Below are 23,342 nucleotides of genomic sequence, written 5' to 3' on the forward strand. Positions count from 1 at the left end.
TGGTGAGTCTTAGGTGTGACCACACCTCGAGGTGCTTTTTGCAAGCGTTCAGCTGCTGTGCTGCCTCCCTCGAAATTTTCCTGTGTTTTTGTAGTTCCTTCTCGTCATAAATGTTGCTGTGACTGTGCAGGTAGGGCAGGAATTTGGTTGTGTGCCAGTGGAGGGCAGAGCCCTGCAGGTCACAGACCTTCCCAAAGCTGCACCAAGCCCCCACCAGCAGGATAATCCAGCACAAAATCCAGCTGGTTCAACTTTCTGCCATGGGCTGATCTGCCCCTGCAGATCTTTTGGGAAAAGAGTGGAGTGGGTTAGGCAGGGAACAAACACCACATCCAGGAGGAGGAAGATGTTTATGTATGTGGTCAGTGGTGCATGTCCAGCCTCTCTGTCCCTGCTGTCCTGGCCGGCTGGAGCAAGGTGACATTTTCCTGTCAGGGATCGCGCCAGCTCCCTGAGCACTGTCTCGGGAATCCGGGGAGGTGTTTGCAGGATAGGCAGTGCTCAAACACAGTTTCAGCTTGAAAAATGGCAGCTGAGTGGGTGCATTTGGTGACAGATGATCCCTGAAAAGGTTCAGAAGCAGAAGGTATCAAAGCCCCGGAGCTGTGCAGAGAGGAAATATTGTGAGTGCAGCAGAGAGGAGAACCATCCCTGCTCCGTGTGATTCCCACCAGCCAGCCCTGGAGTGCTGTGCTCTGGGGCAGATCTCTGCAGATGCTCTTTTTTTAGGCTTCCCACTCAACATCCAGGCACACTCTGGCAGTGGAGAGAGCAGGGAAAGGCTTTGGGAAGTTCATAACTGAAGGTTTTCTTTAGCTGTGAGCAGCTTCACCCAACACCAAGCCAGTTGGTTCATTCCTGCCATTCTTCTCCCTAAAGCTGTTTCTTTCCATTCCCTGGATCAAGCAGACAAATCAGCTGCTCTGTTGAGCCTGAGATACATTTATTTATTTATTTATTTAATTTATTGGCAGCTTTAAATCAAAAGGAATGGGACCATAGGATTTATTTTTATTGGAGTGGGGTGGTACCCTGAGATCACACAGCAGGATCTGTGCTGGCCTCGTGGTTTCTGTGCTCTGGTTTCTTTGGGAGAGCAGGGAATAGCCAGGAATAGGTAACTGCAGGCTGTCTCCCCATGGAAGAGCTCTCCTGTCGGCTTGTGAAGCCCTTTGGGCTGCTTTGGCTCATCTTTAAACCAGGGAACACTGGCCTTGGGGCTTAACAGCTGCTGGTTATGGTCCCAAATCTAAACCTGGGCCATAAAAATCTCTCTTGAGACTCCCAAGGGTCTAATGAAAATCTGCTTCCTACCTGGAGATAAATATATATTTTAGGTACACTCAGCTAAATTCCTTGACAGCTTTATGTGCCATAATTTCTTATGGCTTTTTGTGGATCCTTTCTGTTCTGGGGCACTGTTGTCTCAATCCCAGGCTGTGCCCCTCTCACATATTATTTTACTGCTTGTCACTGAGAAATTATGCACCAGCTTTCCCCAGGGCCTCGATTCTCTTGAAGCCTGGTGGGCTTCAGGTAACTGTATCACCTCTCCCTCCTGCAGATTTCACTTCCACAGGGAGAAAAGCAATAAAACTTGCAGCATGTCAGCTGAACGCTGTTAAAATATTTTATTTATCACTGATTCCCAGTTTGTAGGCAGCAGGAATGCATCTGTTTAATGCCTGTTGTCTTTAAAATGGAAATGTTCAGCAGATATCTGGTACTTTTGTTCCCAGTGAGTTATGTGAGATGGAAATAGGAGGAGTAGACAGTAAAAATTGCTGTCTGGACTTAAACCTGTGGAAACAACTGGGAGACTTTGCTTTGTGCCTGGCACAAATGTATCAAGGGGACTGAAAACTGCAGAGTTTTGCATAACCCAGATTTCCCCCCTCTATCCATGTGCATCTCAAAAAATGCACATGGGTCAAATGCATGAAAAACCTTCAAAGCCTCATGTCTGTGAGCAGAGTCCAGGCTCTTTCCAGCAACAGTGTGGAGCAGTGAGCAGTTCTAATTCCTCATCTGTTCTCTTTTATAACTTTATTTTATAAAGACCAGCTGCAAGTTGAAAGCTGGAGCCAGTGTGTAACAGGGAGGGGGGAAAGGGAGCTCAGCCCCATAAGCAGGGGCTGATGTCTGGCACTCCCAGCTCATGCCTGGCATGGTAGGTCTAGACACAAACACAGAGGTGCCACCCACCTCCAAAAAACCCAGTCAGGGCTGCATCCTCCTTTTCCTCCTCAAATCCAACTCCCCAAGAGGGAACAGAAACAGCTGCTGGAAACCTCTGAGTGTGAAACCGTGCCAGTGCTCCAGTGCTGCAGAAGCTTTTGTGAGGTTTCTGTGCTCTGGGGCTTTCATCACTGGCTCCTCCAGGCTGGATGATTTGACCAGGAGCCCCCAAAACAGCTCAGAGCCCCCTGTTTCTTCCCAGAGAGCCGAGGCTGGAGCTGAGCTCTCAGGGCATTGCTGGCCCTTCAGTGCCTGGCAAATGGAAGAAACCAGAATCATTTGGCACCGAGGATTTGGCCACTGTGGCTCATTTGTTTGATTTTGTTATTTCTGTGCTGCAGCCCCATGGGCTGTATGGCAGAGGTAGGGCTGCACAGAAAACCTGAGTGCACGAAGGAAAACACTGCACTCCGGGGAAGTCTGATCATTTTTCTACAGCAGAAACTTGGGCTTTCACATGGTTATTTGGGCTAGGCAGAAAATCTCCCAGATTTTAAGTTAAGGGTTTTTTTTTTTTTCTCAGCGCTCTGAAAGCCAGATGCCCTGCCTCCAGGCTTTTCCAGTGCAGACAGACTTGACCGATATTCCCGTGAAAATCTGGGTTTTTGGAGCCCGGAGCTTGCTGAGGCTTGAGGAGGAGCCATGCCAGACGCTGGCTTGTGCTTCCACTCAGGGAAGACAACAGAACCCGGCTCTTTAAAAGCAAAGTAAAGGGGGGGGATAAGTTCTTTAAGGAGAAGTGGCACCTTGAGCGGAGCAGAGGGAGGGAGGGGAGCAGGACGGGAGGTGCGCGGCTCGGACCGCAGCAGAAGGCCGGGAGGGCAGGCACCGGTCGCTGCCCCCGGGCGGCCCCCTCCCTCCTCGGCAGCCCGCGGGGAGTGGGCGGCGCGGGGCGCGGCGGGGCCGGCGGGAGGGAGCGGGGCGAGCATGTGCATCCTCCCCGCCACCCCTGCCTCCCTCCCGCCGCCCGCCCGCCCGCCTCCCCTCCCTCCCCGCTCGCCGCCGCGGGTGTGTGTGTGTGTGTCTCGGCTCCCTCGCCAGCCCGGCCTGACGCAGGCGGATCCACATCGCCCCTGACAACACCCCGGCTCCGGAGCGCCGTGCCGGGGGTCCGGCTGCGGCGGCGGCGGCCCCGCGGGGCCGGGCCGAGCCCAGGGGAGCGGCGGGGGCCGGGGTGGCCCGAGCGCGGGGAGGCGGCCCCGGGGGGGGAAAGTTGCCCGGAGCGGCGAGGGGCGAGCGCGGTGGCAGGACCATGGGCACTTTGCGGGATTTACAGTACGCGCTGCAGGAGAAGATCGAGGAGCTGCGGCAGCGGGATGCGCTCATCGACGAGCTGGAGCTGGAGTTGGACCAGAAGGACGAACTGATCCAGAAGCTGCAGAACGAGCTGGACAAGTACCGCTCGGTGATCCGGCCCGCCACGCAGCAGGCGCAGCAGCAAAGCGCCGGCACCTTGCAGGGCGAGCAGCGGACCAAGCGCCAGGCGATCTCGGCCGAGCCCACCGCTTTCGACATCCAGGATCTCAGCCACGTCACCCTCCCCTTCTACCCCAAGAGCCCGCAGTAAGCAGGGGGTCACCCCGCCGCTCAGCCTCCCCTCTCTGCCACATCCCGCTCCATCCCCGGCCTCGCCGCCGCCCGCCGGGCAGGGAGCGGAGCGGAGCGCGGCATTCCCGCATCCCGCATCCTCCCCGGGTGGCCCCGCGGGGTGGGAAAGTTGCGAGCGCTGGGAGGGAAGAGCGGCAGGAGCGAGCGCCGAGGTGCCGCCAGAGCGGGACGTCCCGGTCCCGGACAGCCCGTCCCGGCTGCGGGGGGACCCGGCCGCCACATCCCTCCGGGGGACTGGGGCAGCGGAGGGGGACCGGATCGTGTCCTGGGCAAGGAGGCTTTATCGCTGCGGGAGGGAGCGGGAGAAACGCGGGGCTCGCTGCGGGACCCCGCAGGGAGACATTCTCAGCTGGGAAACTTGGAGCCCGGCGGGATGCGCTGCCCGGCTCTCCGGGCGGGGGCTGGTGTTTTGGGGAGGGGGGTTCGGCAGAAGCAGGAGCTTATTGCGGTGTCCTGGTGCGCCGGAGGGTTTGCGGGGGGCAGGGAAAGTTGCGGGGATCCTCAGGTGCCGGCGCGCCGGGGGATGCGCTGCCCCGGTTTCACACCTGCCGCAGATTAGGGAAATTAGAGCGCCTTAATGGGGAGACGGAGCCCTCCCTCGCTCGGTGCCTTCTCCTGGCCGTACATCGCCGTGCCTTTGCTTCAGCGCTCCTCAAGGGATAAAAAAGGAGGAGAGAAGAGGCGATGAGCGGATGCTCGCCGCGCCGGGCTCCGTGTGTGTGCGGGGCCGGGGCGCAACCTCGCCGTCGGTGGGCAAACCCGCCTGCCCTCCTCGGCCGGCATCTTCCTCGTACGAGGAATTCCTCGGGATGATAACCGGGAGCGCTGGCGGATCCCCGGAGCCATCCCGGTAGCGGGGAGCGTGTGCGCCGGGTGGGCTCCGGGATGCGGGGACGGGGCGGACGGTGCCGGGGCACAGGGATGGGTTCCGGGGAGGGATGGCGGACCACGGGGCACGGGGACCCTGCCGGAGCGTCCCCTAAGGGACCGTGGCGGGGCTGGCCCCGCTCCCCGCGCAGCCTCAGCCCTTTCCCGCCGCCATGGCGGGCCCCGCCGTCTCCAGGCAACTGCCCGCCCTCAGGGCGGCCGCCATGGCGGGACCCCGCCGGGCCGGGCCGGGCCGGGCCGGGCCGCTGTGCCCCTCCTGCCGCTCCGCCGCTTCCCATTCCCGCTCCCATTCCCACATTCCTGTTCCCGCCCCCCACTCCCACCGCCACAGATATTTTGTCCTTTTAAGGCCGTTTTAAAGGGATGTCAGGGGAGGAACGGCGGTGGCGCGTGAAATGCCTCCCCTCCAGCCCCCAAAACGAGTAAAAAACACCCCAAAAAGTGGGGCTGGAGGGACGGGGGTGGCTGAGGCCGGGCGGTCCGTGAAATCCCTGGGGTGTGCGGCAAACATCCAAGCATCCCTCGGTGTTAATTTCCCCTGGCAATGCAAAGCCCCACGCGTGTCGGTTTCCTTGTCGGTGTCGCTGCCCCTCGGCGCTCTTGGAAGTGCAAATGGAGCTCCCAGAAGTCCGGGAAAGCGCCACAGGTTCCAGCAGAGCGAGCCCGCAGCCTCTGCCGTACCCAGTGGGATGTGTAGGAAGCCTTGGATGAACGTTTTCCAGCTGGGATTTTAACCGCTCCTTGTGTAAATGCAGCCCTGCGGTCTGGTGTGGGGTGGAATGCCCGGCTTCTCTGGGGGTTGTTTCATATCGATCATCCGTGGCCAATACTCCTAATATTATTTACAATATCGAAGTCAGCTCGTGGCTGCAGGTTGTGATCGCTCAGGTGGGGTTTGGAGCAGCCTGGGATAGTAGAAGGTGGAATGAGAAGTTTTAGGGTCCCTTCCAACCCAAACCAAGCTATGATTACAGGAAAAGATCCTTGCTAATGATTTAGGAGTGTACCTGGCTCTGGGAGGAGTTGAAATCTCTGTGTCAGCCCTAAGAGCCTGGTGGCCAAGATAACTCATGGTGGTGGTGAGGACCTGGAAATAGCAAAATCTGCACCAAAATGTTGTTTTTTTTTTTCCCCTGTTCATGCTGAACCTCAGTGACTCTTGAGGTGATGGCACCCAACCTTTGGTTTTGTCAAGCCACCAGGAAGTGTTCAAGGGGCAGGTGGATGTGGCATTTGGGGATGTTGGTTAGTGGTGGCCTTGGAATTGCTGGGAGAATGGTTGGACTTGATGATTTTAGAGGGATTTTCTGACCTCTGGGTGGTTTTTGTTTGTTCGCTTGTTTTTTATTTTTTATTTTTTTTCTCTTCCAACCCAAACCATTCTGGGATTCTATGAATGGCTTTTGAAGTGTGAAAGGAAATTTAATTGCCCTGTGTGGACAAATACTATTAAATCTGCAGGATCTTCCCTTACACACAGACCTTTCTACCCCCTCAGTTAAGGATGCACATGGTTTAATAAAATTGCTTTTTCAGAGCTGTAAGAGTTGGAGTTGCTGTTGGAGGGTTGGGCTTGTTTTGCCTCTACAATGTTTTTAAAAGGGAAACAGGACTTTGTGGGCTGACCTGAGGAGCTGAAATCCATGGAGGAACACGTCCAACCATTCAGCCATTTTCTTCTGAGTTATGAGTGAGAGGAATTGGGCATTAGCATCTTTATCAGTCTCCTTGTTGAAGTAACTAGAAGGGAGTTATTTAAAATAAGTGGCTTTTTTCTTCCCTCCCCCTCTCAAAGGACATAACTTGCCAGAAGTGACCGAGTAAGAGGGCGCAGACTGGGGCGGAAGCTGGCTGGTTTTCCGCTGCAGAAAAAATGCCCTGACAGATCGTTCTCTCCTCTTCATCTTCCCAAATTGCTGCTTGCGTTTGTTTTTCCACACCTTTGACCTCTTGCAGGGCATATCCTGGCTGCTAACAGCCTGTCAGCACCAAGGGAATACTGGGAGACCGAGTCTGTACCAACTGCCTGTGCACTTTAAACTCTACAGAGCAGCCAAGCAAAGAGAAGCCTTTGCAACCAACTCTTCCCTTTCCCTGCCTCCTTCTTGCCATGGGAAAATACCCAGGACTTTAATTTTAACAGGCTGCTTTGTTCAGGGATCTGCAACAGCTGTTTGCCTTTTTAGAGGGCTGTGTAATCAGCGTGTTTTCTTTTCCAGAAGGGAGAAAAAAAGAAACATAGAAGTAGAGCACAGAATAAAGCACGGAGCTCGTGAGTGTGAAGGGCCTGATCTCTTGGCTGAGGTGGAACAAGATCTGCTGGTAACAGAGTCAGCAGCAAAGTGCTGTGTCATTTGTAAGAAATGTTGAGTAAAATGAAAAATAACTTGGTTTGGGGAGTTAGCAGACTTTTGGGGAATCTGCCAAAATCCCAGAGACTCGTTTGTCAGGGGAGGAGCAGCCTGTGAGTTGTGTTTAAGAGGTCTGGTTTAAGAAATATAAAATACTTGGTTGCATAGCCTTAGGGAAAGTACAACATCCATACAAGAGGTTTAACAAAATCCCTGCAACAGCCAGATTGGTTCTTTGAAGGCGAATGTGCACATTCTCTGGGGGCTAGAGGCATATTTTAAGTGATCATAATAGTCATAAAATCCCCAGAAATACTTGAAAAGTACTTTGCATTTAGGGTGTTGGCACGAAATGCTCTTCTGGTGTTTATCAGTGCTATGGATGTTGCAGTTTCATCTAAAAACCCCTGAAATGACCCAAACCCCTCTCCCCTCACTACAGGAATTTGGGGGGTGATTGGTTAACGATGAAACCACTGGGAACTGGTGGTGGAGGTGATGGGGGAGGAACTGAGGCACACTCCTGCAGTGATGGTTTGCTGGAATGTGGGGGAGGTGCTGGGATGGTGGTGGCCTCTTGAGTCCTGCCACTTTCTGGTGAAGCATCTTGCCCTGAGCAGTCAGCAGAGATGGATGTAGTGGTGCAACCTTCATTTTTTATTTTTTTTGTGTCAGTCCACTGTGACGTGTCCAGTGAGCAATTAATTGAACTGCATTTATCATTTGTTGTGAGAGCTGTTAAACGCTGTGGTTGCTTTAATGTCAAATCCATCTGAGTGTGGTTTAAGCTGATGCTCGACGGACAAAAATCCATTAATGTCACTGGGGTTTTTTGAAGGGTCAGGGTTTGGGGTCAGGATTTTATGGCACAGGTGGGGGAGGATCCCTGGTGCTGTGCTGTGAGGCATGAAGCTCTCCCTGGCAGAGCTGTGAGCACAGGAAGGGTAGTGCTGGAGCAGGCAGCCGAGTGTGATGTCCCCGTGTTGTGACAGGTCTGGCTCGGCAGTGGTGGCACTGATGGGGCTCCCCTCTGTGCACTCGTGTGACTCACGCTTTAATGCCTTGGGAAGTGACAAGGGGACATGGTGACAGCTCAGCTCCTTGTGTAATACATTACAGCCCTCTGAGGTTTGGGTTACTCACAGTAGTAAGGGGTGGCTGTGTGGTGTTAGGCTGTTAAGCACAGAACTATGATTTTTCTCTATTGAAGCAGTGTTTTGGGTCATCTCTAAACACGTTGGTTCAGGCTGGTGATGTCTGTGCTGAGTGTAAGCTCCAGAGGGGTTTGACTCAATGGAAGGTAAAAAACAAATCTCCCAATAAAGCTATTAAAGCCACGTAGTTGTTTTGTCATCTTCTGTCTGGTTCTTGCCGAGATGAGTTTAATTGCAGGATAAAACATTGCTGCAATGTCACTTATTCTTAGTTCTGTTCAACAAGCAACACAGACTTCCCTGGGTTTTTCTGCTGCTTTTGGAGATTAATTTTAGCAGTGTGGTGTCAGTAAACTGTGTTTTAAAGCAAAGTAGCTCTTTTCAGAAACTACAGTGACATTTTCTTGGTGGTAATATACAAAATAACACTGTTCAGCAAGTACAGTAGCTCCGAGCACACTAACAGCTGGTAATTAACATAGAGACTCTTTTAAATTGTACTACAGCTCCATAATTCCATTTTCTGCAGAATTAACTTTTTTTTCCCCTTTTATCTGTACTACTGGAATAATTACTTATGCTTGTTTGAGCTGTGTTACATTCATCCTTAGCTGTATGAATGCTGTAGGTGGAGAGTTTTAAAGTGCTTCAACACAGAATAAGGTCCCCAGGCCACGGACACGAATTCCTTCTCTCCAGACTCTGTGGAAGCATTCCTGACCTTCAACATCCCACGTTCCTAAACACAGGATGTGTCGTTTGTTTCTGAAATTAACAATAATAAAAAAAAGCCAGGTCAGAGTTCTGAAACTGAACAGAAATGGACATGGAATTTAGCCCGGCCAGCTGGAAGGACGGAGGACCCTGTGAGTCCTGAGCTTGCTGAGCACCAGATGGAAAATAAGAGTCAAGGGGAAAATTTGTTTCTTTTGAGAGTTGAAAAGGATACAGTGAATTGTTACATATCAGTTTCTGTGCTTATCCTGCTTGAGCTAGATGATGTAGGATGATAAGAGTTACTGAATACAAACATCTTCCTGAGGGAAGGGGTTCAGGAAAGCTGAGCTGGAGATGGATTAAACGCCACTTGCGGCCATCAGTGATAGTCCTTGCTGCCCGTGCTGCTGGTCTTTGCTTTTGGCTTTTCAAATCCTTGCATTTGCATCAGGAGAAAGTCTAAATATTTCTGTAAATGTTTTTCATCTGCTGCTTTGCTGTTTCTAGTGGGTAGGTGCAGGCAGAGGAGTGCCTGACATTCTTGTTTTGTGTAGCTTGTCTTTGTTTTGAAGGGCAGAGAGAACAGGAAAAAACAAAAGTATTTGTTGCTACGCTGGAGCCTGAACCATGACCATAATACCTTTCTCCTCTCAGCAGCTACAGAAAGTGGTTTGGTCTAAGTGTGCAGTCAGTCGGGTATGTTCTGTGTATCCTGACATCCTGAACGCCTGGAATTGCATCCAGGTGCTCTGGAAACGCTGCTGAAGCCCCTCCTGGCAGGGCTGGTGTCAGGGGAAGCTCCAGCACAGCCTGCTCAGAGCAGGAGCACAGGACCGGCGTTTGCAAGGCTCTTGCAGCCACTGGTTTCCTTGGAAACCAGAGCCTGAGCCGGGAGAGCCAAACTTCAACACCAGTGCCTGCTTTCCAAGTCGAAAACGGGCTGTCAGACTTTCTGAAGTCTGGGGTCTTTGGGCTGTGTTTGGGGCTTGTTCATTAGGAGCAAACTTGAAGTAGGGTATCAGCGGAAAAAAGCTCCTTGTCAGGCTGCAACAATTCCTGCCTGAAGCAGTGCTTCTTTCCCCAAATTCTCTTCTTTGATTCGGTTTGTGAGCGTATTTATTGGAGGTGTTTGCTGTCAAACACCCCAGCTGTGCCAGGAAAGCTGCACAGCAGCTCTCTGACTTAGGCTTGACTTGGATTTAGAAACAGCCCAGGCCAGGTTTGTTTTGTTCACTTACTTAATGTTCTCTGAGGTGGTGGCTGTGGGTGATGTGAACAAAGAGGACAAATCATAAAGGAGCTGCCTGGCTTGATGGAAAATTTGAATTGCAGTCTTGTAAGTGCACACATACTTTGTGTTGGATGTGAATAGGAATATATGTATAATGATGTATATGTGCACTCATGTATTTAGCACTTGTAGGGGAGTATAGCATTCATGCAAATACACTTTTATTAGGAGGGGAAACAGTCAGGGTTTAATATCAGTGGACAGGAGGCAATTTTGTACAGAAGGAGCAGGACTCTGGGAAGGCATCCTGGTCTAGTGGAAGGTGCCACTGCCCATGAACAAGGTGATTTTTAAGGTCCCTTCAAATCCAAAAGTGGAAATGCTGTTGGTTTCTGTGACCACAGAGTATCATTGAGATTCAGGAGTAAATAACATGGATGTGATGGAAATGGAGAGGCAGTGTTCCCTGCCCCCAGTGGAAGTGGGTCCCTGGGATGTGTCAGTGCTTGTTAGGATTTAAACTGCCTATTTGCTGTCATTTGTGTGCACAGATCCGGCGGCTGAGGGGAATTCATTACTGCTCTTGGAGTCCACAGGCTAAATGAGGAAAATAACCTTCTTGGTGGGAGATATTTCTGGTGAATAGAGGAAATCAATGGCCCTGGGACTGCCAGCAGCACATCAGGGCAGTGGCCAAGCACTTCAGGAAGGTGTAGATAAAGCAAATGTGATGCAAATGGTGCCACTCAGCTGTACCTTAAGGCTTGTTGGAAATGATACCCGGCTTCAGCTATGGAGACTTTCAACATCTGCCTCTTGAACTCCTGAGAAATTCCTGCAGGTGAAATGGAAGATCAGGCATCCTGGAAATGCAGCTTGCCTCCAGGTCTTTGCCTTCAAATTGCAGTATTGCCCAAATTGGTAAAGGTTGTGTGAAGCTTAAGGGTGGGCATGGTCAGCTGGAGGAGATGAACATCCTTCAGCAGCTCCTGAGTTCTGTGGTGTGGAGCACCATCCTCTTCTCCCTCTTCCTCTGAGCCCTTTTTTACTTCCCTAGATGTCTTGTTCCTGCTCCTCCTTCTGCCCAAGATTTTTCTCATGGATGCTGCTTATTCTATTCCCTGGCACTCCCAAAGCTCATCTTCTACACAGCTGTCCCATCCAGCGGGGTCCAGAATTTGCATCTCTGTTAAAAATCAGCCTTGTTTCCTGTGGGCATCTGGAGGCAGAGAACCTCCAGTGCCAGGAGCACAAGATGCCACAGGAGGCTGGATTTTCCTGCCAGTCCATCTTTTCTGGTGTGCTAAGGCTTTTTCTGCTCCTCACCTGCCCCACCAGCCAGCAGACAGGGGCTACACAAGAAATTGGGAGAGGATGAAGCCAGGTCTGATCCCAACTGCCCAAGGACAACTACAGAGGATGGAACCCCACATTCCTGGGAATGGCTGAACACCCACCTGCCCATGGAAAACACAGAATGAATTCCTTGTGGCTTTTGCTTTACCTGTTGAACTGCCTTCATATCAACCCATGAGTTTTTTCCCGTTGGCCCTTCTCATTGTCTCCTCCATCCCAGCTGGGCTCTGAGTGGGTGGTGCTGCTGGGCTTCCACCTCCAGCAGGAATATCTCAAAGTGTCTCTACCTCCAGAGGGATTGGGGCCCAAGGAGAGATCCCAGAGCAGAAACACCTTGAGGCCTCAGCAGCTGTGCTTGAGGCCATGGATAAACTCATGGCACAGCAGGGTAAGACCCATATTGGAGCAGGTTGCTTCCTGGAGGGGCTATGGGTAAATCCATGCTGGAACAGGTCCATTCCTGGAGCAGGTTCATTCCTGCAAGGGCTGTGGGTAAATCTATACTGGAGCAGGTTCATTCCTGCAGGAGCTCTGGGTAAATCCATCCTGGAGCAGGTTCCTTCCTGCAGGGGCTATGGGTAAATCCATGCTGGAGTCCTGGAGCAGGTCCATTCCTGGAGCAGGTTCATTCCTGCAGGGGCTGTGGGTGAATCCATCCTGGAGCAGGTTCATTCCTGGAGCAGGTTCATTCCTGCAGGGTCTATGGGTGAATCCATTCTGGAGCAGGTTCATTCCTACAGAGCCTCTAGCTCCTAGAGGTGGCCAAGCAGGAACAGGAGCACTCAGAGTAAGTGTGGCTGTGGATAAATTCACCCTGGAGATGCTGGCTGAGGGATGAGGTTCCAGCTGGAGCTGGAACCACCTATTGTCCAGGTGTCCACAAATACCAATTTGTATTGTCACAGTGTCCCTCTGCACGCCCTGTGCTGGCTCAGTGACATCCTGGGCACCTCCATGCCCTGCCCCAGCTCCAGAGGCTCCGTGTTTGGCATTCCTTGTCCTTTTGACAGTCCTGCCTGGGGACCAAACCACAGCCAGGCCTCACTGCTGGGGAATATCCAGGGATAAATCCGTTAGAAACGTGGGATTGTGTGTGTGCCTCTGTACACAGCTCTTGTCTGAGTGCTGGAACAGGGCTGTGCATCCAAGCAGGGCAGATAGCCACAAACTAACTGAGGGGTGTGTGTAATTCCTGTTGTACTGGGGGTGTGTGTAATACCTGTTGTTGCTCCTCACACCTCCTTACACATTTAATTGCTGTTCTGACAGCGACTGCACAAAGGGGAAAACATCTCCTGCCCATCAGATCCATCATTTCTTTCTGTTCTCCTGGTGGAAGCCCAGCTCTGCAAGGCACAGGAGGGAAACTGTGGAGTTTTGGGGGTTTTTTTTGGGTTTTTTTTAAGGTAGGGATTAAATGTGTGACATGGTATTTTTTTGTTTGGGTTTAGATGTTTATTCGTTCCTATTTATATTATAGTTTTATAGATTGTGAGTTTTATAGTATTTTGTTTTAATGAATTAAAAATGGAGTTGTATTTTTAAATAAGGTTTGTTAAGGATAAATTTTTTAATTAAGAAATGTTATTTAAATTATTTTTAGTTTTAATTTATTAACTAATTATTTGTGTTTTTTAATGTGGATTTTAAAATTTAATTATATAATATTATTTAAATTTGTGAAGAAGGAGGGCTAGCTTTTGTTTTAAATTTTTTATTTTGTTAAATATCCATCTCATCTCCCTCCATTCCCATGCTGGCTTTGTTACTGTGCCTGCAGGAGTGTTTCCAGCAAGCTGGGACACCCGAGCACAGTGACTGCCAGCACAGGTGTGTTCTGTGTGCCACTGCTGTTTGTTGGGACCTGGCACTGGGAAAAGTGACCTTGGGCTCTGTGGGGTGACAAACCCAACCTCTGCCTGCTTCACCTTCTGTTCACCTTCACCACTGTTATTTTCTCCTCAACCACCCTGCCAGGTGCTTGGTGTCTTGTCCATGGCTAGGAACAAATGATCCCTTCCCTCAGAAATCCCCAAGATTTTCCCCTTTGAAATGGTTTCTTAATTTGAGAGCCAAAAAGGGGAGCCCACTGGTGTGGTGCTGAGAGCATCACTTGGGATGTACAAATCTGGGTTAAGGATTATCCCACCCTTTGCAGGCACAGATGGAGAAGCTTCCATAGGGATTGAGGCTGTTTGGTGAGGCCAAATGTGGCATTCCCATTCTCTGATAAAATCCCTTTGCCCAAGATTTTTCTCCTGGGAAGCTGAGAAGCCTCAGAGAAAAGGAAAACAATTCTTATCTCATTGCTTCTCCTGTGTTGTGCTCATGTGGAATGTGTTTGGGGATTATTCACCCACAGGTGATTGTTCCATTGCATTCTGCTGGGAGTTGTTTTCACTCTTTGGCCAATTGGGGCCAAGCTGTGTCAGGACTCTGGAGAGAGTCAGGAATTTTCATTATTAGCTTTTTAGCACTTAGTAGGTATCCTTTCTTTAATATAGTATAGTATTCTTTAATATAATATAGTATTATAAATTAAAAAATTAACCCTCTGAGAGCATGGAGTCAGATTCATCATCCCTGCCTTTGTTGGAGCATTCCCAGCAAATACAATAGCCAGACATGTGAGAGACCTGCTGGAAACAGGGCAGAGCCAGGGGCATGTCACAGGTCACCTCTGGAGCACAGTGGCTCTCCACCCTCCTAGTTTTGACTGAAGTTCCAGCTGTGAGCTATAAAGGACTTTTTCAATGGCAGGCCTACTCTATATCCATTTATTTCTTCTGTTTTCCACCACAAAAGGTTCTTGCTGTGCTCTGTGATGGGCAAGTGTTATAAACTGGAGTCAAATTATTTGTTTAAGCTGGCTGGGCACAAACATTTTGGCTGTAGGGCTCTGAAGGAGGCTCCTGCTCAATAAATACAGCTGAGCAACGCTCAGAGCACTGTGGCAGAGTTGTTATTGATGGAAAATCCATGAATATGTAGCAACCAAATGGTAAAGCTCAGCAAAGCTGTGCTGGCAGGGTGCAGGATTGGGAAGGGTGACTTGGGACAGCTGCCTTGGGCACTGGGGCAAAGCAGAAGCTTTGTGGAAAGTGTGGATGCTTGTGGAATGTACCCAGAATGGGATCTTCACAGGGATTTGGAGTTTTAATATATGCTGGAGGAGCCTTCTGAGGCTTAGGTGCTTCCTGGGGAGCCTTGAGCTCTGTTACCTATCCTGATTTCCTTGGTCAGCAGCTGAAATATTTTATGCTTTTGCTCATACTGAAGAGATGATATATCACGGGGAGATAATATTCCATGCTCATTCCAAGCTTCTTAATGGAATTTTTATCAGTTCCACTGAAGAACAGGATGCACAAAAAAGCTGCCTGGCTGTCAGTTTGTTTGCTCTGTGGCTCCTTTAGAGCTGCCTTGGCTCTCTCCCTGTGGCTTCCCAGTAAAATGATGAGAGGGGCCTTCCCACCCTAAATTCCAGTTGTCTGCAGCCACCAGGTGACATCAAATCCCTGGGACACTGAGGGACAGGCAGGGCAGGACAGCAGGATGCACACCTTGAGCATCCCTTGCTGGTTTCAGACCCATCACTGGCACATCTCTCTCACTGCTCAACAGCAGGATTTTTTTCCTTCTACCAATATCTGCTCACTTTAAACCTTTCTTGTGCTCAGTGTTTCCAGAAGATTTAAAAGCTGTGTTCTTTTAAAATCAGTTTGGGCTGGGGAGCCTGAGATTGCTCAGCCACAGCCACTCAGTGCCTTGACACCATTTTCTGTGGGATTGCTTTGTTGACTCAAGTGCACTTTGCTGCAATACAAACATTGAGGATAAAAGGCAGCCACCTCAGCAAATTAGTGTGAAAGCACGGCAGAGGAATTGTAGATGTGTATTTTTGGTGTTTTTGTCTTTATTTTAGAGTGGAGATCTCTCCTTCTGCCCGTGGCCTGTGCTTTTTAAGGAGTATCTGTTGTGCAGGGAGGGCTTTTAAAAGTTAAATCAATTGTCTGTTTGTGGACTCATCTGAAGAATAAATCAGATGCTGCATTGACAGGGATCTGCCTGCGTGGTAGAACTTCAGGCAAGGTGGGATTTAAGTGGGTCTGGGAAAAAAAAATCAGTGATGAATCATTTGAAACCTCTCCTGGGAGGGAGGAAAGGAAGGGAGAGTTGGGGATTTAGCCTGGAGAAGAAGGCTCTGGGTAGACCTTAGAGCCCCTTCCAGGGCCTGAGGGGGTGCCAAGACAGCTGGAGAGGGACTTAGAACAGGACACAGGGAATGGCTTCCCACTGCCAGAGGGAAGGGATGGGTGGGATATTGGGAATTAGGAATTGTTCCCTGGCAGGGTGGGCAGGCCCTGGCACAGGGTGCCCAGAGCAGCTGGGGCTGCCCCTGGATCCCTGGCAGTGCCCAAGGCCAGGCTGGACAGGGCTGGGAGCAGCCTGGGATGGTGGAAGGTGTCTCTGCCATGGCAGGAGTGGAATGAGATGAGCTTTAAGGTCTCTTCCAACCCAAACCATTCTGGGATTCTATGATTTCATTCTAATTTTCATAGTGAAAAAGTTTTCCTCTACATGCTACAGGTGTCCAGGTGTGCAGTCCTATAAAAAAAAAGTAACAAAAAGGGAAAAAAACCTCTGGAAATGCTCTGAAGGGTTACAATGCTTTTAAACAAGAACCTCAAAATGCCCAATCTTATTTTTGGTTACTGTCCATGAAGACTTTTCTGAGCAGCAGGCTCCACTCTGAGTGCAGCTGGTTGAGAAACCTCTCTTTTAGCAGCAGCTGCGTTGTGTGGAATGAAAGAATTAATTAACCTGGTGTGGAATGAGAGAACTTAATAAACCTGGTGTAGAATGAAACAATTAATCAGCCTGTGGCCAGCCTGAAAGAGCAGCCACCTGATGTGTCCTGTTTGATTATCAGGGGCTTGATTCCTGGCCAGGCATGGCTGAGGTGAAAAGCTCCTTCTTTGTGCTGGGGCTTTAGCAAAAAAGTGAATTTTCATACCCAAGACCCGGGAGAGTGGTCAGGGGCACATAGTGGCAGAAATTTCTGCTGAGGAACAAAAGCAAATTCCTCATCAGAGAATGTAATCAACTGGTGATGCTGCAGCTGGTTCCTTGCAGCCTCTGCACGCAGACAAAATAGCAATGTAGTAGAGAGAAAATGTTTGCTGAGTTAACTGGGCTATATTTAGGTGCCAAATAAACAGATTGCTGCTCTTGACCCTCCCCCTCACACCCTCAAAATTGCTTCTTGGGCTGTCTGCAAATGTCTTGGCTGTTGGTGGCTTCTGTTCCCTTCAAGAAGAGTGATGGGGAGCAGTAGGGGAGGGACATCTGTCCCAGCTGGACATGGGAAAGGTGAGTGCTGGGCACACAGTCCCCTTCTCCAGCCATGTTCTCTCCTCTGTCCTTCCTCAGCCCTGTCTGCACAGCCTGGCTCAGGTACAAAACCCTGAACCCCCAAACTCTTCTCCATGCGAGCCCTTGGGAATCCCATGGGTTTAACCAGGCCAGGTGCTGGTGCTGCCCCTGGGTCAGGGCAGCTCCTGGGATGGATCCAGGTTGGGGATGAGCAGCTGGAGCAGCCCTGGAGAAGGAGCTGGGGGTGCTGGGGGTGAGAGCTGGCACCCAGAACCCCCCCATGCCCTGGGCTGAGCCCCAGCCTGGGCAGCAGGGGATGGGGGGGGATTCTGCCCCTGTGCCCTGGGCTCAGGTGAGACCCCACCTGCAGAGCTGCCCCAGCCCTGGGCCCAGCACAGGAGGGACCTGGAGCTGCTGGGGAGAGCCCAGGGGAGGCACCAGGATGAGCAGAGGGATGGAGCAGCTCTGCTGGGAGGAAAGGCTGGGAGAGCTGGGATTGTTCACCTGGAGAGGAGAAGCTTTGGGGTGACCAAATTGTGGCCTGAAGGAGCTGCAAGAAACATGGAGAGACATCCTTTAGAACATGGAGGTACAAAGGGGGAATGGCTTCCCACTGCCAGAAGGCAGGGATGGATGGGATATTGGGAAGGAATTGGGCAGGCCCTAGCACAGGGTGCCCAGAGCAGCTGTGGCTGCCCCTGGATCCCTGGCAGTGCCCAAGGCCAGGTTGGGGCTTGGAGCAGCCTGGGGCAGTGGGAGGTGTCCCTGCCCATGGCAGGGGTGGCACTGGATGGGAACCTTCCAATGGGTCCCTTCCAACCCAAACCCTTCTGGAATTCTATGACCACTGTGACCTTTTGCTCCTTTATAAAGCAGGAACTGAAAAGCCAGCATCTTCCCTTCCAGGCTGCATTTTGCATCCCATTTTCCCCTTGCAGCAGGCTCTTTTCCTGGCACTGCTCTTGGGACTGATTGTACAGTTAGCCCTTTCTTCGTGTGTGCATAAATTTGACTTTTTTTAAAGGAAGCAGCTCCTGTAATCGCCTTGCCAGAACAGATTAGGAGAGGGAGTGTGCAGATCACAACACTCCTCTGCTGCCTTTGACGAGGAGGATTTCATCAGCCTGCTTGAAGTGCTGCTTGCAGCCTCAGGGGTGGCCAGAGAGCAGTAGGAAGTTCATTTTTTCTTTTATTTTCTCCTTTTTAGATGTGCTTACGCTGTTCATGTGTTTTTGCCTCCTAATTTATGACAAGTTGGGGAGTTTGGGGTGTTGGACCCGAGGAGGAGAGAATTGTGGTCAGCACAAGGTTTGCTCTGTCCATCACTGCAGGCTTTCATCTGTCTGGCTTTTAGTGCTGATGAGTTTTTTTTCTATCCCAGAGAATGCCTTAACTGTAATTGCTTCATAAGCACGGGCGCTTGGTGATTAGAAATTACTTTTCATTCCTGATTAAATAGCAAGGCACATTCTATAACAAAACCAGGACACTTAAAATTCCAGTGTTCTCATTTCAGGGACATTGATTTTCACAGGCAGAAAAGCTTTCCTCAAATTTCCACCTAAAGAACAAACATTAATGCAGATACAGGTTAATTACAGGGTTATTTAAGACTTTCTTTTCCTGGTAACCTGAGACTAAACCACACAGCAATCTTTAAAATTGGGTTTATGTCTATTAGAAGTGTGCTAATGGTGTGAAGAGTTTGGAATAGTTAAAGCTCAGGTTAGAAACTTTAGGTGGGTTTTTTTTTTGTTTTGTTTTTCTTTTGTTAATCTAAAGGCTTTGTGGAGCCCAGTTTGATTGTCGTGGGGCAGAGCTGGTCACTTGGGGTTTCTGCTGCTGAGCTTCCAGCTGGCAATGCTGGGCATATCTGTCCAGAAAAATGGAATTGGAGCACCTGCAGGGACTAATTCTGCCTGGCACTTCTTTGTCCTGCCTTTACAGCCTTCTCTGAGCTGTTCTGGTGGAGAATATAATAACCAGCCTGGGGAGATCCCTTGCTCAGCTCTGTTTTTGGTTGTGCCTGTGTTCTTTGACGTTGGCTTGGTGGCACAGGACAGCCCTCAGCTCTCAGCCACCCACCAGCCAAACCCAAAATGCCATCAGGAATTTGGGTTCCTGTGCTGGTCCAGCTGAGGAATGTCTCCTGTGCTGTGCTTTCAGTGCGAGGCACAGCGTTCAGCTGGGAATGCTGTGACTGGGATGGGCTTAGATGGGAATTCTGTGTTTGTTGTGTTCCTGGGGGCCTGCCTGGGCTTTGTGCAGTGCCAGCAGCATCACAGGTACTGGAACCTTGGATTTATGCAGTCTGCCCCATTTTGCTGTGCCATAATCACCACTGTGGCCACTAAAAACCCGTTTATTTGCGATTGCTGTTAAGTGGATGAAGATTAAACCAGTCTGGTTTAAGCACAGAACTGAGGAAGGTTTGAGCACTGGCAGCTCTTGAATCCTTGTCTGACCTCATGTGAAATTCATGTGGAAGTCCCAGTCCCTCAGGACATCATTCCAGTACAGGAAGATGGCAGAAATGTGTCCCAAGGCAACGTTTTTATCCAGGTTGAGCCTCTTAAACCTTGATTAACCCCCCCTCAGCCCCAACCCCCTTTGCTGTTCCTGGCAGCTTTTCTCTCTGCCAGCCTTTTTCCTGGCATGACAGGATTTATGGCTGTGCCTTATCCAAACAACCTGTAAAAGTGTTGTAGAGTGTTTAAAAAAATAATAGTTGTTATAATTCAAGTGGAGAACAAACAAAGACTTGTGTTCTCCTCCGTGTGCACAGACCTTAGCTCAGAATGGAAGGGGGAAGAGGTGTTAGTGGGAGAAATTCCTTTTTCTCTCTGAAAGGGGCTGTTTAAATGAAATATTCTGTTTTAATAACACAGAGATGTTAAGGCTCCACAGACTGCACACAATTTACTTGACCTTTATAAATAGAACAGCCTTGTCTCTCTATTGGAAAACAAAAAAAAAGGAAAAACCTGAAAGCAGCATGCAGATTTATTAACCAGCACAGAGAGGAATTGTTAGATTTTATTCCTTGAGCAGGAAGGCAAATTGTCCAAGCAGGATTTGGAGAAAATAGCTTCACATCCACCAGCTTTTTGGGATGGCTGCCAGAAAAAAAATGAAAAGCAGATCCATGCAACTGGCAGGTGGAAAATGTTGTATTCCTGAGGTCTCCTGCAAGAGTTACAGTTTGGGAGGAAAGAAATGCTGGGATGGTTGGGCACCTTGTGAAGGTGGCCTCAAACTGTGCCAGGGGAGGTTTATACTGGATAAAGGAAAAACTTTTCCATGGAAATGGTGTCAGGCATTGGAAGGGGCTGCCTGGGGGGGTGGTGGAGTCCCCATCCCTGGAGGTGTCCAGGGAAGGTGTGGATGTGGCACTTGGGGACATTGGGTGAATGTGGTGGTGGAGTCCCCATGCCTGGAGGTATCCAAGGATGAAGGTGTGGATGTGGCACTTGGGGACATTGGGTGAATGTGGTGGTTGGACTCAATCTTAAAGGGGTTTTCCAGCCTCAGTAGTTCTGTGGTGGGAAGTGAAAGCTGCCAGCTGCTGGAATCACAGGCTGGAGAGGGAAAAACGAGGGGAATTTAAATCTTAATGTTGCTTTTAGCCCCCATTTGGAACCACTGCACCTAAAGGACACTGGGGCTACAGATTATTCAAAACCTGGTAATTTTATTATTGGAATAGATAGGGAAAATCATGGCATTCCTAGGGTTGGAAGAGATCTGAAAGCTCATCCAGTTCCACTCCATGCCATGGCAGGGACACCTCCCACTGTCCCAGGCTGCTCCAAGCCCTGTCCAACCTGGCCTTGGGCACTGCCAGGGATCCAGGGGCAGCCCCAGCTGCTCTGGGCACCCTGTGCCAGGGCCTGCCCACCCTGCCAGGGAACAATTCCTAATTCCCAATATCCCATCCAGCCCTGCCCTCTGGCAGTGGGAAGCCATTCCCCCTTGTCCTGGCATTACAAAGTGGGTCCAAGGAAGCAGAATGTCCCAGTTCCTTTAGCTGGAAGAGGTGGATTCCTCTTCTTAGTGTTCCACAGTGAAGAATCCCAGGAGTTCTCAGTGCTGGAGGGAAAATGTCTCGTAGGGACACAGTTAAAATACTTTTCCAAAATCTGCCTGTGCAACACAGCTGCCCGAAAGGCTTTGTTAGGTGAGCAGAGGTGTTTCATTTCAGATAAGGTGGATCTTTGTGGGTGAAATAGGGTAAATAAAGTGAATTCCATTGAAAAGGAAGGACTTTTCAAACCTGCTGCAAAAGGAGATGTGGAAGTGCAGGCCCCAGGATGAACAACGACCCACCCAGGGTTTGGCTGCTTTTCTTTGGGTTTGAGTTTTCCATTCAGCTCTGGCTGCTGTGGCTGTTTGGGAGAACAGGCTGCATTTAGATTGTAAAAAGAATGCTCAAAGTTGTTTTATTTTCTGGGACCCCTGACAAAGGGAGGAAATGATCAATCTGACTCCATGTTCTTAGAAGGCTAATTTATTATTTTATGATCTATATTATATCAAAGAATACTCTACTAAAGAATAGAGAAAGGATATAGACAGAAGGCTAAAAGAGAATAATGAAAAACTCATGACTCCTTACAGAGTCTTGACATAACTTGGCACTGATTGGCCAATGACTGAAAACAATTCACATGAAACCAATGAAACAATCACCTGTGGGTAAACAATGTCCAAACCACATTCCAAAGCAGCAGAACACAGGAGAAGCAGATCAGATAATTCTTATTTTCATTTTTCACCGAGGCTTCTCAGCTTCCCAGGAGCAAAGTCCTGGGCAAAGAAATTTTTCCAGAAAATATAACAGTGACACTGTTGTGCTGTTTTCTCATTGACTTAAAAGGCTGGAATGTTTTTTATTTTTTCATAAACTCATTAAAGGAAGGTGTGTTTTCCAAGAATTCCAGTGCCAGTTAATTTCATTGTTCTGTGTTTAACACAGGCTTGGGCTGATCTTTCCAATCACCTGAATATATGGGATATTAGCATTGATGCAAACAGCTCGTGCCTGCTTTTGACTTGAATAAATAACTGTTATCTTTAAAATACACTTAAATTTTAAATGACACTTTTTGGGCCTGTTGGGATTAAACTGGATTTGAATTATTTCAGTGTCCTCCAGTAGTTCCTGTTTCCTCCACGGAAATAACCCTGCTCCTTGGCAGGCACGTTTTCTCCATCTCTTTTTAGCTCTTTCTGTGTATTCCTTCATGTAAATATTTCCTCAGTGCAGCCTGTGGGGCATGGAACAGACTCAGAACATGAAGAAGAGTTGTAGCAGTGCTTTTCAGAAAGTGAACAAGGTTTCTTTTCTAGTCCTGTGAAATATTTGGGACAGAGGAAAGGAGCTGTTTCCCTAGAAACCTACATGTGCTCTATTGGAAGAAGCACCATTTCTGTCTCCTTGTGATGCACTGATGTCCTGTTCTGCTTTTTTTGTGGGATTTTTTATTTCTTCATTGTCATGGAATCACAGAATTGTTTGGGCTTGAAGGGACCTTAAAGCCTTTTCAGTGCCACCCCTTCCATTCATAATTCAGAAGAAAATGGCTGAATAGTTGGACATGTTCCTCCATGGATTTCAGCTCCTCAAGTCAGCCCACAAAGTCCTGTTTCCCTTTTAAAAACATTGTGGGGCAAAACAAGCCCAACCCTCCAACAGCAACTCCAACTCTTACAGCTCTGAAAAAGCAATTTTATTTAACCATGTGCATCCTTAACTGAGGGGGTGGAAGGGTCTGTGTGTGAGGGAAGATCCTGCAGATTTAATAGTATTTGTCCACACAGGGCAATTAAATTTCCTTTCACACTTTGAAAGCCATTCATAGAATCCCAGAATGGTTTGGGTTGGAAGAGATCTTAAAGCCCACCCATGCCAGGGGCAGGGACACCTTCCACCATCCCAGGCTGCTCCAAGCCCCAATGTACAGCCTGGCCTTGGGCACTGCCAGGGATCCAGGGGCAGCCCCAGCTGCTCTGGGCACCCTGTGCCAGGGCCTGCCCACCCTGCCAGGGAACAATTCCCAATTCCCAATATCCCACCAGATGTCATCCAAGACACATCTGCTATTTCCTTCTTCCTTTCCTCTTCTGCCAGGTGGAACCCTTGGGGTCCTTCTGGCTCCTTGCAGCCCTTTTCCAATGTGAGTATTTCTCGTGGCCTGGGGCTCAGCTTCCTCATTTGTTTTGGCTGCTATTTGCTCAGCTGCCCCATGAGAGCAGTGATAGAGCAAGGGGCAGGGACCTGCAGGAGGAGCAGGAGGGGAGGAAGCATTTGGGAGGATGGTGGAGGGAAAGGAAAGAGAAATCCATGGTGCTCTGCACCAGGAATGTCAAAGGAAGCACTCAGATGAAAAAGGAACAGGAGCCAGAGTGGCTGCAATGGGAGCA

At 49.7% G+C, this 23,342-nt stretch overlaps 1 protein-coding gene across 2 annotated transcripts in view; it reads left to right on the plus strand.

Annotated features, from left to right (window-relative positions):
• Positions 1-23,342, plus strand: part of PRKG1 (protein kinase cGMP-dependent 1) — a 367,092-nt gene that overhangs the window by 24,862 nt on the left and 318,888 nt on the right. Inside the window, exon 1 of one of the 2 annotated variants that reach the window (XM_050976334.1) lies at positions 3,426-3,801. The exons of the other annotated variant lie outside the window; for it this stretch is intronic. Coding sequence (XP_050832291.1) covers positions 3,491-3,801 — 311 coding nt within the window. The 5' untranslated portion in view covers positions 3,426-3,490. Of the gene's footprint in view, positions 1-3,425; positions 3,802-23,342 lie in introns of those variants that run through there. 2 annotated transcript variants of the gene reach the window in all.

Source organism: Serinus canaria, chromosome 6 (genome assembly GCF_022539315.1).
Source record: "Serinus canaria isolate serCan28SL12 chromosome 6, serCan2020, whole genome shotgun sequence".
Lineage (NCBI taxonomy): Eukaryota > Metazoa > Chordata > Aves > Passeriformes > Fringillidae > Serinus > Serinus canaria.